Raw genomic sequence first — 14,577 nt, forward strand, 5'->3', positions numbered from 1 at the left:
TTAATTTACCATCTGTCCCACCAGAATGTGTCTCCAGGAGGGTGGGGACCTTGTCTGTTCTAGTCACTTATTTTCTCAGTTTCTGTCTGGCACACGGTTTGGTCCATGGCACACGTTTCACAGGTATTTGAATGCATTCCGTTTCTGGAATTGGTTTGCTGAGTTAAGGTGCTGGGATTGCATTTGAGGATGCTGTCATGATGGGCCCTTCTCTCCTCCATAATATAAATGGCTTGACCAGCCAGAGAAACTGAAGATAGTCCTCAGCTGTCGTACTCAGCCAGTGATTACCAACAGACCGTTGCTAGACACTCTCCTGAATTTTGGGTAATCCTCTATCTGTGGCAGTTTTGAAAGAGAACACAGTAATTTATGCCTCAGCCAAGTTTGAATGGAGCTTTATACAGTAAGTCCTCAAAGTCATCAATAGGTTCAGTGACTTTAAGCAAAATGACATATGACAAAACCAATGTTGTTATAGGCTAATTGATAGAAACAAGAGGCAGGTTCCCACAGCATCTCATCAATGTTGTGATGAAATGACGTCATCCAAGGCCCTTCTGCATATCTATTTCTGAATCGGTTGCTTTCCTTAATAAATAGAAAACGAAGGAGACCTGGGTAAATCAGAGACTTTTCTTCCCGAATGTGATTTGTTCTTTCCCTCCCCAGGGTAAGAAATTTGAGATTTTGCCAGATGGCTTGCCCTCAGCCAGGAAGCTCATTTACTACACGGGGTGCCCCATGCGCTCCCGGCACCTCCTGCAGCTCCTGAGCAACAGCCACCGCCTCTACATGAACCTGCAGCCCGTCCTGCGCCACATCCGGAAGCTGGAGGAAAACGAAGGTACCACGGGCTCTTTGATGGGGAAGCAGATGCTGCCTTTGCCACCGGGGACCCCTTACCCTACAGCTGCCATGAGCTGGGCTTTGGGCTCCTGCAGGCTGGGATTTGGGGGCTGGGCCTCTCCGATTTAGTGTAGCATTTCTGCTTATATCTCAGCAACGTTCCAAGAGGCAAGGGATAGCTTGGACGCCACCAGCTGTACCCATCCCAAATAGCCCAGGTTATCCCTGTCACTTAGCTACCCCTTGAGTCCTGTCTCTTTAAATTATCTCATGCTCGGCTTAAAAATCCTTGCAAAAAGCCACTACGTGAAGGTGCAGGCCCAGGGTTATCTGCATCTTAGAGCTCTGTATGTACACTGATCCACCTTGGTTCTATTATCTGCAAGTGATCTGAAATTCCTTCCAGTGAAGTGGGTCACAGAAATGGCTTGAGTGTCTCGGATTGCCTGCAGGGAGGTCCCCAAGTCTGTCTTAGGAAGAATGACAAAGGAGAGAGAAATTTTCATTTGAGGATTTTTATTAGCCAGTTCTGTGGGGGCTTGGCTGAGACACAGACAGAATAGAGCAGTCTGCTTAGGGCCCCTAAGAGCAGGCTCCCACTTTACAATAATAAACTCATGGCTGGCTCTTTGTCTTCAGTTATGCCACCTGGGGTTATTCCATTTAACACTCCCAACTTCTCATCTCCCAAAATGTGACTTTGCATATTTGTTTATTTTTTTAATGTCTTTAGTTTACTTTGCAAATTTATGTTGCTCTAATTCTTGGTAATTTGATCAGATCAGTAGATTTTAGGGATTTGCATGATCATTAGGATGCGGGTTCATATCTTAGGTCCGTGTCTGAAACAATCACCTCTCAGACCCCACCTTTCCCACAGAAACAAGGCAAATACCAGTTCACTCTTAACAAGCTAAAAACCTGATAGAGGTGTGCACATCTGATAGATATCTTTCCAAAGCTGTCCCTATCTAAATGAGACCCAGTTTGGAGCTGTCATTGTAATTTAAGTAACTATCAGAACATGAATCATCTCCCTGTCTGCCACCAAGCTGCATCTGTCTTCTGAGAGAATGGGTAAAAGTGTCAGGTGTATTGGCTTCCTCCGCTGCCAGACTGCCAGTTCTTCCCCATGGTGACTCATTGGTATCACAAATATATCTCTCCGACACTGACATGACTATGAAGAATTCAGACGGGAAAGAGTGCCAAGGAAACTTGCGAGAGTAGGTAGGCAACTTCATTAGGTTCAGAGCCCATCATTTGCCAAGTCAGTCTCATTCCTAATTGGTGCCTTGAGAAGTTCATTTATTCCCCCAGCTCTCCTCTACCAGCAGCATTTTAGTAAATTCTTGTTTAGGTGACTTTAGGAGGAGCTCTTTAGAGCCCATAAAAATTAATGAACATGAACCATAGGGTAGTCTAAGGTAGACGACTCAGCATAGTACCAGGTGCATTTGGGGCTTATGTATGTAGGGTGATGAAGGAATGAGAAAGCTGTAAGCTGGATCTTCAAAAAGAATCTTATTTTTCTTAATTAAATTTAACTTAGTGTCACCTTGTCTGAAATACTATTTTAGCATTTTGTAGTAGCAAATGATCACAAGAATTCTCCCATAGTATTTAGAAGGGAAGAAATGCCTTTGTCATTAAAAACATTTTAACCCAACTTTATTCGGTAGCTGGAGCTTATTCTTAAGTCATATATCCCGAAGTCACATCGACTGCATATATGCTAAAATAATGTGTGAACACCTGTGGTCTCTGAGCTTTTAGCACAGAAGTAATAGCAGAACACGGGCATGTAGACCGCCTGCGCTGTTGACACCAGAGATTACTCGGGGGATGAGAGGTTGCATCTGGTGCATTTTGCATCTCTCAGAATAAATGTCCGCATTATTTCAGCATTTCCCTCAGTTTGTGACTGAGTGGTGTGAAGCTTCTTAAAGGTTTGCTGAGGGTCTGAGTGATGCAGTACTCACTGTGAAGGGGACAGAAGCCAGCCAGTGGAGCACCAGGGCTGCCGCACACTGACAGCAAGTAGGTTTACACTGGGCTGTCAGGAGGAAAGCAGGCGGCGAGTGCCTGTCGTCCAGGGAGTGGACTCCTGAGCACAGACGGCTAGGATTGGCTCCAAAGCCTCCAGGAAGCTGGGATTAAAAGGACTATTTGTAAAGAGGTAGTAAAGCTTTTAAATTATTAGATCCACAATTCCCAATCGTCTTAGAACTCTGACACCCTATACAAACTTTTCCTTTTTTTTCTTGGTGTTTTTTTTTTTTACTGTTTTTCTTTTTTTCTTCACTTGCCACTCTTCCAGGGGTCACTGACTATCTATTATTTTCAAACTACAGTAAATAGAAATTGTATGAGAATTTTGCAGGTGCTTTTATAAAGCTCTCATCTTCATTTTGACCCCTGTTGCCTTCAGAAAACAGGAATCATTAGAACCCTGTCCTGCCCTAAAAATGGATCGGATGCACTTTTTTCTCAGTGATGTGTGTTGGGCTCTGATGTCCTGTCGAGGCTGCTTTCTCTGTGGCTACACACACACGCCTTTGTGTTTTAGCCCAATTCCTTAGAACTGGCATGAAGGGGCCGGAGCCCAGAAATCACACTCGCCCTTCTCCAAGCATTTTTCCTATTATGCCTCCAGGAAAGCACACCATCTTCTCTTTCTGCTGATGCTCATTCCCTCTCAGGATCCTGTGGCAATTGCACTTCAGAGCTGGATTCAGACATCCACAGTGCAAGTGTTTTTACTTAACGAGAAACAAGACAATTAAATCCATTTCAGCCCCCTGAGAACCCAATTAGTCTCCTCGTTAGCAGTTTCTGAGATAATATCAACCTAACGTTCCCCAAATGCTCTCTCCATTTTTAGCATTCTTCTAATGAGCTATTTCTTATCCGTATTAAAAATATGAGGAGGCTCAACTATTTTTTTGTTTTAAATTTCTGACGTTTTTGTGTCAGTTCTACCCCTGCACCCCAGTTGTAACTTGGTGCCTTAGTATAATGGCTGGTTTAGCATTTGATAAAAGGGACTTTCCAATATTGTGTGTCTGCCTTAAAGAACAGCACCGACGTGTTACAGAACATTTTTACCAGCCAGAGGCCACATGGCAAACCATTAGTGACTACTGTGTTTTCTAAGTAGATGACAAAGCCTCACTAATTCAGCCTTCATGGAGAAAAGCAGCCTTCACCAGTGTAAGTCTAAATTTCGGAATTCTTTGAAAGAAATTCTCAGAAGAATAGTTTTATTTTAAATCATATTCAACAGAGCTAAGCAAACAATGGACCAAAGGAACAAATAAAACGAATGGCAGTTAGCACAGTAGGTTTATTCAACAGTCTCCTAGAGCGGTGCTTCTGAAATTGTCCGGGGGGTGGGGAAGGACCGGGCTTTTAAAATTTCTGATCCACTGTGGACTGATACTTCTGCAAAATGCAAAGTCACACTAGTGGCTGCCATGACAGTGTCAGATTGCTCTAAAACTTTCTAAGTGTTTATTCTCAGTTACCGAACTTATTTCACGGTGCACCAGGAGCAGTTTGCTGACCAGAGGTGGTCGGTAGCATCCTTCCCTGGCCTTAGAAGCTTCAGAACGCCCTCGTGGTTCAAGTGCTCCCCTCAAATGTGTCGTCCTGGTTTTTACTCACTTTTCAGTGTTCTTAAGTGGAGAGCCTGTCAGAATTAGAACCACTTTCCAGCCGCTAGATTCTGAGTGTGAAATTGTCCTTGTTCGGGCCTGATGAGTGACCCCCTTAAGCTCCCCAGCCGGCCCTTCTCTCTGGGTTGACCGTAGTGATGAGCTGTGCTCCCCCCCCAGAGAAGAAGCAGTACCGGGAGTCCTACATCAGCGACAACCTGGACCTTGACATGGACCAGCTGGAAAAGCGGTCCCGGGCCAGCGGGAGCAGCGCGGGCAGCGTGAAGCATAAGCGCCTGTCTCGTCACTCCACCGCCAGCCACAGCAGCTCCCACACCTCGGGCATCGAGGCGGACACCAAGCCCCGGGACGCGGGGCCCGAGGACAGCTACTCCGGCAGTGCCGTCCACCGCAAGCTGAAGACCTGCAGCTCCATGACCAGCCACGGCAGCTCGCACACCTCCGGGGTGGAGAGCGGGGGCAAGGACCGGCTGGAAGAGGACTCCCAGGACGACGGTAACCTTTTCCCCAGGCACCCCAAGCTAACGGTGCCGCCTCTTCTCTCCGAATTGTTTCTCAGGTATTAGGTCCATAGAATTGACGTCAGCAGAACATCTGAGAAGTAGCAGGAGGGGAAGAGGTATCTTGCCATCTTCCCCAATGACTTGGTTGGGTTGTGTTTGTGAACAAAACATCCCTGTAGTCATGATCCTTTGCCACACAGGGTTGGATGGTTGTGGATTCGTGGATTCTAAGTTTAGTGGTTTATATGGAGTAGAAGTTAGTCCTGCAGCCCTTGGGTCCACATTTCTGATTTCCAATTGAAATAAGCGTCGATTAAGACAACAGACTGGATTCAGTGATGGTAACATAAATGTCTTGAGCTTCTACCAAAAATAGAAAAAAAATATATGAGCCCAGGCCATTTGATTAATTAGCATTTCTTAAATACTTCCCATGTCACCAGAACCCTAGGGAGTATAAAATAAATGCAGCATCTGGCTGTTTCACTCTGTGGTAAGGAAAGGAGACAAGACCAGCAGCCTGTATCAGCCAAACTTGGCATTTGTGTGCACCCTTTTTATTATTTTCTGCCTCAAATAATTGCTATAGCATTCAGGTTTGGGGAAAAGATTCTGACTCCATTAAGGAAAACTGCAGAACATATGTTTGGTTATTATAGGATTCATGTGGGTCTCTAATGGAGTCACTGACTGCCCTGAGAGTAGGCAGCTGTGGGCAGTGGGGAGCTTCATGAACTCCTCACTCTCTCTGTGTCAACAGTCTGCTTTGGCATTAGGCAGGTGACCCTTCGGTCTCTGTTTGCCCTGTCACTGCAGAGTGATAGTGCAATTTTTCTTCTTTCTTAAAGAGTAAACAATTATCAACAGTCAAATAGTGCCATTAGAAGACTTGTAGATAACACAGGAATCCTTTGAAAAAGAAAACAAATAGCATCTAGTTGAGAATTGTCCCTGGAGTGGACTGTTGTAGAGCCGTATTAGCCCAATTTATTTTTAAATATGAATAATTACATAACCTCCCTCATGTAGCTACTCATTATGGCGGCCATTGCCCTTTATGTTACTATATGTCTTTTCCTTTTCTGTGGCAGAAATAGAGATGTTGGTTGATGACCCCAGGGACCTGGAGCAGATGAACGAAGAGTCCCTGGAGGTCAGCCCAGACATGTGCATCTACATCACGGAGGACATGCTCCTGTCGCGGAAGCTGAATGGACACTCTGGTGAGCTCTCATGGGAAGTTCTTCTTAGCTAGTGATTGTCCATGAGAAGCAAAAATAGAAGGGGTGGGACTGGGTCAGAGACAGGACTAGAATTAGAGCCTTTCCAAGTCAGTGTCATGAACAGCAGGATGGAGTGCCTCCTGTGGAGGGAAGGAAAGGGAAGGGGGAGAGGCCCCCGGGATTGGGGAGTGGCATCTTCTACCCCTTGCTCTGGATAAAGTTGTAATATAGAGTTCTTTCTCCTGTGTTATTTTAAATGATAATCAGGAAATCATACATCTGGAAGGGTCGTTGGAGACCCTTTAGACCAGCCTCCTCCTTTTCACAGATGAGAAACCCTGTAGAGTAGAGAGGACAGATGCTGCATGGCTGGAAAGAAGTCAGGTCCCCAGGTGTATGTGTTGTTTTCCCCAGTGTATTTCACAAGGTACAGGAGTCTGGAGGAAAAAGTATCAATAAAAAAGCACTTTTATATTCCATGTTTGATGAATTCTAGAAAACATGCATTCACCATAACCCTAGTATAGGGTTCTGTAATGTTACAGAATATAGTATAATATTTAGTTCCATCAAATGAAAGATGTTATCCTAAAAAAATAGCAACAGAGGTTTTGTTTTTAAACCTCAGTTACTTCTGTTTTTGTCACATGTCACGAATTCGCCTCTGTTCTTTAGAGAAAGATGCCTGCCTTAGGAACAGTACTATTGAATGGCCTAGGTGCTATTGTTAAGCCACTCAAAGCTTTGACTGAGTGAGAGACCCTGTTAGGACCGGAGTGACTGCCACTGCCCTGTCAAGACCCCCAGTCCCTGATGGCGAGCCTCTGCCATGCGCAGGGGCGGTGAGTAAGGCCAGCACGCAGCCGGCACCATCCTGGCTCTTACTCTGCAAGAGCGTGAGGGACCTTTTATTGCCAAATTCCAGTTGCTAGCCCAGCAGAACCATGGCCTGCAGATGCTCTGCCAGGAGCAGACCCACCGGCGGTGGAGGAGAATCGCTCTGCCTGACCAGCAAAGATTCAGCAGGCTGGTGCTCTGGTCATGCTTAGAGTTCTTATACCCAGCTTCCCCCCTTTTTTTGCCCGTTTGCGAATTTTCCCCAGCACATTCTCGCTTATGTGTGTGCACGTGCGTGTGCGCAAGTGCAAGCACCTAAAGCAATGTACACCAAAGTGCCTGTGGGAAGGGGGTGTAAGGGAAAATAATACAGAAAGTTATTTCTGTAGGTTACTAGCAGTGGCTGAATAAAAACCACATTACTCATAGGGGTTTTTTTAAATAAGGTGGGATGGTACTTAAGCTATTTGGCCCTAAGGATCTAGGACTTGACCTACTCACTTGCTTTATCTACTTGCAAGAAAAAGATCAGTGATCTCCCCTTATATCTCCAGTTCTTGTTGGCAGTTTTACCTTCTGAAGCATTTCTTGGGGATGCTTCACTCACATGCCACAGTCTCATAAGAAAGTGTCAGCCCTGGATTTCTGTTTCCAAATATCAGCAGGTTGCCCCTGAGCCCTGGGGTGATTAGGGACCCTGTTGATCTTAGAGATCCAGATTGGATCTTCACTGTGGCATCCCCTTTCAGCCTCTTACCAGTGAGTGGGGTTGGCTGCGGGAGGTATGGGCCACAGCGTTCCTGTCAGCCAAGAAGAGCTTCCGTGAACCAAGCGTGTTGCATACACAGGCCCTGTGCCTCGCCCTTTTCAAGCACGTGCCCTTCAATCATCATAAAACTCTATGGAGAGCGCCCTTTATAGGAGGAGGAGACTGAGACACAGGGCGGCTAAGTAACCGGCTAGGATGCGTAGTTAATTCCATATCCGTCCGAGTTCCAGCCCAGATCTGTGTGACCCCAGAGGCCAGAGCCCTCACACTTACCCACTGCACGTCCAAGTGGAACCAAACCTGGAAGGCTCCGTCACTGTTCAGGTGGGGTTACATTCAAAGTTAGTGTTGTCTGAAAAGTGGGAAAACTTTAGGAGGTGTAATGAAGAGACTGCTTTACACCTACAGTGTTTGGTTTTACTACTAACTTCATCATTAATTAGAAATTTATTCTAGAAAATTCAGGCTCTAAACTACTTCCTACATTCATCTCCCCCCACCCCCGATTTACTGTAAGATATGAGATAAACGGTGTTGTCTACCACCAAAGAGTCACAGTGAGAGTTTCCAATAATGATTAATATTTGACCTTTCATTCTTAGTAGTAGTAATATATTTCAGATATGTGGCAAGAGGTATGAATAATTTGAAGTCTTTGGTTTTTTTTCTGTTTTACTTTAGGGCTGATTGTGAAAGAAATCGGTTCTTCCACCTCCAGCTCCTCAGAAACAGTTGTCAAACTTCGTGGCCAGAGTACCGATTCTCTTCCACAGGTATGGAAGGAACTGAACATTTTAAATAGGAACTTAACATTGATATTTATATAAAGAGGCAAAAATTAAAAATCCTGAGGAAATGGTTCTTACCAGAGACATACATTACAGTTTTATGCTGAGTTCACTTCCATTTTATTTGCTAGTTCCACTTACTTTTGAGTTGATTTGGTTTTGGGGTAAATTATGTACTTCGTTTCACACTCTGTGGGTGGGAAGCCCTAGTGCTCAGACTTCAGGTCGATTCTGTGTGAGTATGCACTGACTCGCCACAACCTGTCAGCTGTGCTGTGTAGAAGTGTTTCCACGCTCTGATTCTTTCGTTCAGGGTAAATTTTCAAAGGGAGAGTATTTGGTAGGCTGTGTTCACTGGTTAGGCTGTTAAAATGTCAAAAGATGTAGATAAATTAACAATCTAATACTCATGGTTGTAGCATTTGGATATAACGTACAACATATATTCATCTCTATTTTCTGAGCACTCTCTATTGCTCCTTTATGTCTCTCTTTCTTGGGTTCTCTCTCACTCTCTTTTTTTTTTTCTTCCTGTGTGTTTCTTTTATTATTATTTTTTTTCTCTCTCGTATTCCGGCAGTCTTTGCGTACTATCTCCCCCACACCCCCCGACTTGCCCTTTCTTACGCTCCCATTTTAGTAGTCATAATGTGAAATGACAATTAAATATTTTCTGAAAACTCCAATGAGTGACTTTTAAAGCTGTGTATGTAGCATGACGATTAGGTGGACGAGCTCCAGGCTCCAGCTGCCTGGGTTTGCATCCTGCTAGGACACTATGTGTTCGCTCTTATTGTACATAAACGTTCGTGGGGCACAGCTAAGGGTCAGAGTCCTTACCTACAAAGGGAGAGCATTTGTGTGCCTGCCTTGAGGATTCGTGGTGATGACCTAATGAATTCTCCGTGTGGAAGCACGTGGGCGCCTGGGAGGGCCTCATCAGTACAGGGGACTGTCATCTTTAGGGAGTGCGCTGATGGGACACTTCCCACTAAAATACTCTTGGACTCAGACCCTGTTCTCTCCTGGTACTTTTGCCTCTTAATTCTGGCAGGTTTGGCCTTTGTGGTGGTCAGCAGCATAAGTTAGAGATATAATATCTCGTTTCTATAAACAACCCATTTAGTATCTTCCATTTATGTAATTAGCTGAGCTATTTTGCAGCCTATTTATATGTTCAGCCAGTACCACCTCTTGGGATAACAGTTCCAAAAGTCTGCTACCTGCTGTGTGAAGCATTTGGCAGAACTGGGCCCCATGCAGTGTTCCAGAGCTGCCTCTTGGTCCTGGCGCTTGCTTACCAGCCTTCGCCGCACCAAGAACGCTTCAGGTTATTTTTCTACCCAAGAATTCTGGCCTTTTAAAAAAATAGTTCTTCGATCTGTGTTTCTTGAGTAATAATTGGTTTGTTTTCCCATTTCTTATAATAATAGACCTCGGCATGAAAGTGCTGCTGCACTGAACTGCCGTATCTCAGTGAAAAAAACAAAGAAACACTATCTTTTCTATACAGCCTTATTTTAAGACAATTGCTTCATTTCTGAGATGCCAGAGATGGTTGGATTCCTGTTGAGTTTACTTCTCTGTGCCTTGGATTATGCATCTGTAAAATGGGGAAAATAGCACGGGACTCATAGGGCTAATAGGGAGATTAAATGAGTTGATAATGCATGTAGTGTGTTTATATCAGGGCCTGCCGCATAATAAACACCCAGTAAATATAGCTGCTATTACTGTTATTGGCGGTGGTGATATTTTTCTTCTCAGGGGTCAGGTACCTGAGATTGGAAGCCTGTCTAACATACAGGGATTCCTTAACCCTGCACATAATTTTGCAGCCTCTCTTTACAGGGCAAATATTGCTGACCTTTCACTTGAGCCTGTACTCTTGCAGTTGTTTCAGCCTTCCCTTGTTTTGCAGACTATATGTCGAAAACCAAAGACCTCCACCGATCGACATAGCTTGAGCCTCGATGACATCAGACTTTACCAGAAAGACTTCCTGCGCATCGCAGGCTTGTGTCAAGACACTGCTCAGAGCTACACTTTCGGATGTGGCCATGAACTGGATGAAGAAGGCCTCTACTGCAACAGCTGCTTGGCTCAGCAGTGTGTCAACATCCAAGATGCTTTTCCAGTCAAAAGAACCAGCAAATACTTTTCTCTGGATCTCACTCACGATGAGGTTCCGGAGTTTGTTGTATAAAGTCCATCTGCGTGCAGCTCTGCGGCCGCCTGCCGTTGGCCAGAGGCTGTGAAAGCCATGAGTTCTTTCTTATTTCTTGTGCCATATCTCCTCCGCCCAAAACACAGCTCGCTCTTTATGATACTTGCAACGGAAACAAAAGCCTTGGGACAATTGCACTTTAAGTATTATGCAGAGGTCAAAGAGAATGTACAGCCAGATAAGTGCCTGGAAGTTCATGATCCTTTGAAAGGAAATGTGCTTTACTGGTTACCAAGCCTTCAGAATATTGGACCGTGGTGTGTTTGCTGATCGTTTTGGTTTTTAGTTCAGTCACATATAACATCATGTTTTTTACCATGTGAATGTGTTGTTAGGTTTGTTTGCCTGTAAATTTTTTTTATTGCTCCCTCATGAAATGCCCACGTTTTGAGGGAGGAGAGAAAAGAGTCTCTCTTCTTTTACTGGAGAGGCCCTTGCCTAGTCCAGAGCCATTGCCGCCTCCCTGGGGCTGTCCCAGAGCAGGCAGAGTTCTGTGGTTCTAGAAGCCAAAGAGACGTACAGAACAGAAGTGCAGCCCAGGGTAACCCCGAAGACGCGAATGAAGCAGCACCCGGGAGACTGCACGCTGCGATGCCTCCCCCCCGGTCAGTGCCACGTCGGCCTGCTCTTCCAGCTCAGTTGTGTTCACGTCATAATGTATTTTGTGGAATTTCCAACACTGTTTTCTGTTAAAACTATGGAAATGTCTTAGACATTTTGTACTTAGCGTTGTACTTAGTGTTGTTGTTTTTTAAATAAATCAAGAACAGATTATGGTAATGCTAGTTTCTGCTTAACCAAAAATACCCTAACTATACACATGTTATTATACATATATAAATACACGAGATGGTGCGTGTGTATATGTGTTGAAAGCTTCCATGACTATCTTGTAAACATGGTCTGTCTTGTTTAATATGGAGGATGTGTCATTGAATGAATGATACCTACAGACAATCAGCTGACATACATAGTTAAAAAATGACTATTTTCTCATGTGATTTTTGCCGTGATTCTCAACCCTGGTTGCATAATAGGTTTTTTTTGGAGAGGTTTAAAAAATATATAATGTCTGGGTCCCACCTCCAATGAATTAAATGAGTCTCTTGCGGTGAGACCCAGGTGGAATTGCCGTTACCTTTAAAGTTCCCCAGATGGAGCTGATATGCAGCAGAGTTGAAAACCACTGATTAAGAGGATGTCTTTTTATTAATTTAAAAGCAAAAGCAGAAAATGTTAGAGTTTGAGAAGGGGCCGTTTGTAAGACAGTTACTGCCACTACTGTTAGGTATAAAGGAAACCAAGGGAGTGAACGTGTGAACCTTAGATGTACAGTGATGACGTTGCTCTCTCTCCAGGGGAGAATGTTAGCACAATGACTTTCTATGAGCTGTTTTTAATGATTTCATATTTAAAACATTTGTTTACCATATTTTGATATACCATTTTTTCTACCTACCAGGTTTTATTAAAAAAACAGCTATATATTATTTTCTAAAGAAACAGTCATATTTTTATACAAAATTAAGTTTTCAGGTAACAAAGACATAGGTTTAGGGCACAGCAGAATGTGCAGTGTTACCCATGCATGGGAGTCAGTATTACGGACACACGAACACGAACAAGCCCCACCTGTGCTGCCCCCACGTGGGTGCGGCAGGGCCATGTTGCACGCACAAGCCTGGTCAATCAGTCTAACGTGACACTGTAAGAGAAAAAAAAATTCTATAGAATTCTGTGGTCATGGAACTATTTTACTTCTATCAAATGTTTTGAACGAACCAAAGTTTCAGATATAAGAATGTATGAAAGTATCTCAGTCTCTGTATAAAAGGGTGAAAGTATGAAAGGATCATCTAATGACAGTTTTGCTTAGAAGTCATTAAATAACCCACTATTTCCTATAGATGCTGGAGGGACAAGTCCTGGTGAAGTTGGACTGTAAAGAGCCCCCAGGTCAATGTGCTGTGTTTCCCTTGCTCTCAGTGTTTCTTGCAAACATCAAGAAGAAAACATAAATTTATTTACTAGGTAGCGCTTTATACTTGCTTTTCTCTCGACTTCAACCTGAGTCAAGTCTTCAGGGTTCTGCCAGCACTGTTGGTGGTTTGCACGCCTTCTTTCTAATTGGGTGGATGAATAGTCTTGTAGGTTTTCCAAAATGAAACATGCTGAGGGCATCTTTGCTTTTTGATCCACTGTTCGCAGCAGGATTATATATATGTACATGAAAATCCATTTTGAATACCTACATTTTTGTATTTGGAAATTGTTTTAAAAAAGAAAAGAAAAAAGTATAAAGCTGTTATTTATTCTGCATTTGTTAATACCCATTGCTTCTACATTTGTATTTGCAACAGTGAGCTTTATATCTACACAAACTGTAAATAATCCTTTCTGTGAAAGGATCATATCGGGATGATACCAAAAGTGTGTAAAAAAAAAACAAAACTGCATTATTTTGTAATTATTCTTATAGGCATTTCATGGTAAGATTAACAGTCAATAAAGTTACTTTTTATTTGTCTTTGAGTGCTTTTTGTGTTGTTGGAGTTCTCAGTTGAGCAAAAGTGTTAAAGGGTGAATGGTTTCTCTGTTGTTCTTTTCTATAGAGCCAAAGCTTCAGGGTGCTAGAGCACCGAGCCGGCCGTGGGCCGTGGGCCGTGGGCCGTGGGCCGTGGGCCGTGGCCGGACCCCGCTTCACGTGCGCTAGAAGTTCCTTTGTTGGCGCTGCCACCCTCCTGTCCCCGAGGCAGGTACTATTCTTTTTCTTACGCTAGAGATGAAGGAGCAGGGCTTCCGGAGGCTGAGCCCAGTCCGAGAGGCTGTGACAGCCACTGTTCACTTCCAACTGTGTGGCTGTAAAGACTCTGCTTCTTTAAATATGTTTGTATTGATTTTAGAGAGATAGGGAGGGAGAGGGAGAGAAAGAGAAACACCGCTCGGCTGCCTCCTGCACTCCCCCCACCCGGGATCGAGCCTGCAGCCCGGCATGTGCCCTGACCAGGAATCAGACCAGTGACCCTTTGGTGCACTGGTGACATTCAGCCAACTTAGCCACACCGGCCAGGGCTATTGTTTTTTAACTACAATAACTATTACTACTTTTGCCCTTAAAACAATTATCATTGGAGCATTGGTTTTCATTTCAAAAAACTTAAGTGGTTGCACTTAAAAGCGGGCACTCACAAGACCATGCGAGGGCAACGGCATCAAGGACAAAGGCCAGGGCCTCGGGACCGCAGGCAGGATTCTGGAGCGCCCTGGCTCTCCGAAAAGAAAGTCCATTGCGCCTCTTTGCTCCTGTTTCCTTGGCTGTAGAAACGGGAATAATAGTACAAAGGGCCGTTGGGGATTAAATAAGGTAATAGGTCTGATGTGCCCCAGATGACTAAGGTGGGAGAGACGAAGTTTTCAAATCTCCTGACAATCGTTGAACTTTATAGAATTCAGCCACTGGGTCATTTGGAAGCATAAAATCCAAAACACAAGCTTTTAGTGGGTGTTACTCATGAGTTTTGCAGAGTGGTAAATTAAGTAAACTGGAGGCAAGGAAAACACTTGTTTGCCTACTGTCTACACACAGCATGTCTGATCCTCACAACCTTTCAAGGAGTTGTCACCCCCATTTTGTAGCTGAGGAAACTCTTAAACTTGCCCAAGATCCTACAGCTGGTAAATGATAGAGCAGAGTTTTAAACCCA

General features: G+C 44.2%; 1 protein-coding gene across 4 annotated transcripts in view; it reads left to right on the top strand.

Annotated features, from left to right (window-relative positions):
* Positions 1-13,405, top strand: part of FRMD6 (FERM domain containing 6) — a 74,714-nt gene extending 61,309 nt beyond the window's left edge. For all 4 annotated transcript variants that reach the window (XM_081123469.1, XM_081123471.1, XM_081123472.1 and 1 more), the window contains exons 10-14: positions 673-847; positions 4,686-5,021; positions 6,121-6,252; positions 8,540-8,631; positions 10,568-13,405. In XM_081123469.1, coding sequence (XP_080979595.1) covers positions 673-847; positions 4,686-5,021; positions 6,121-6,252; positions 8,540-8,631; positions 10,568-10,852 — 1,020 coding nt within the window. In that variant the 3' untranslated portion in view covers positions 10,853-13,405. The remainder of the gene's footprint in view (positions 1-672; positions 848-4,685; positions 5,022-6,120; positions 6,253-8,539; positions 8,632-10,567) is intronic.
* The last annotated feature ends 1,172 nt before the right edge of the window (positions 13,406-14,577 follow it).

This window comes from Miniopterus schreibersii (assembly GCF_964146895.1).
Source record: "Miniopterus schreibersii genome assembly, chromosome: 1".
Lineage (NCBI taxonomy): Eukaryota > Metazoa > Chordata > Mammalia > Chiroptera > Miniopteridae > Miniopterus > Miniopterus schreibersii.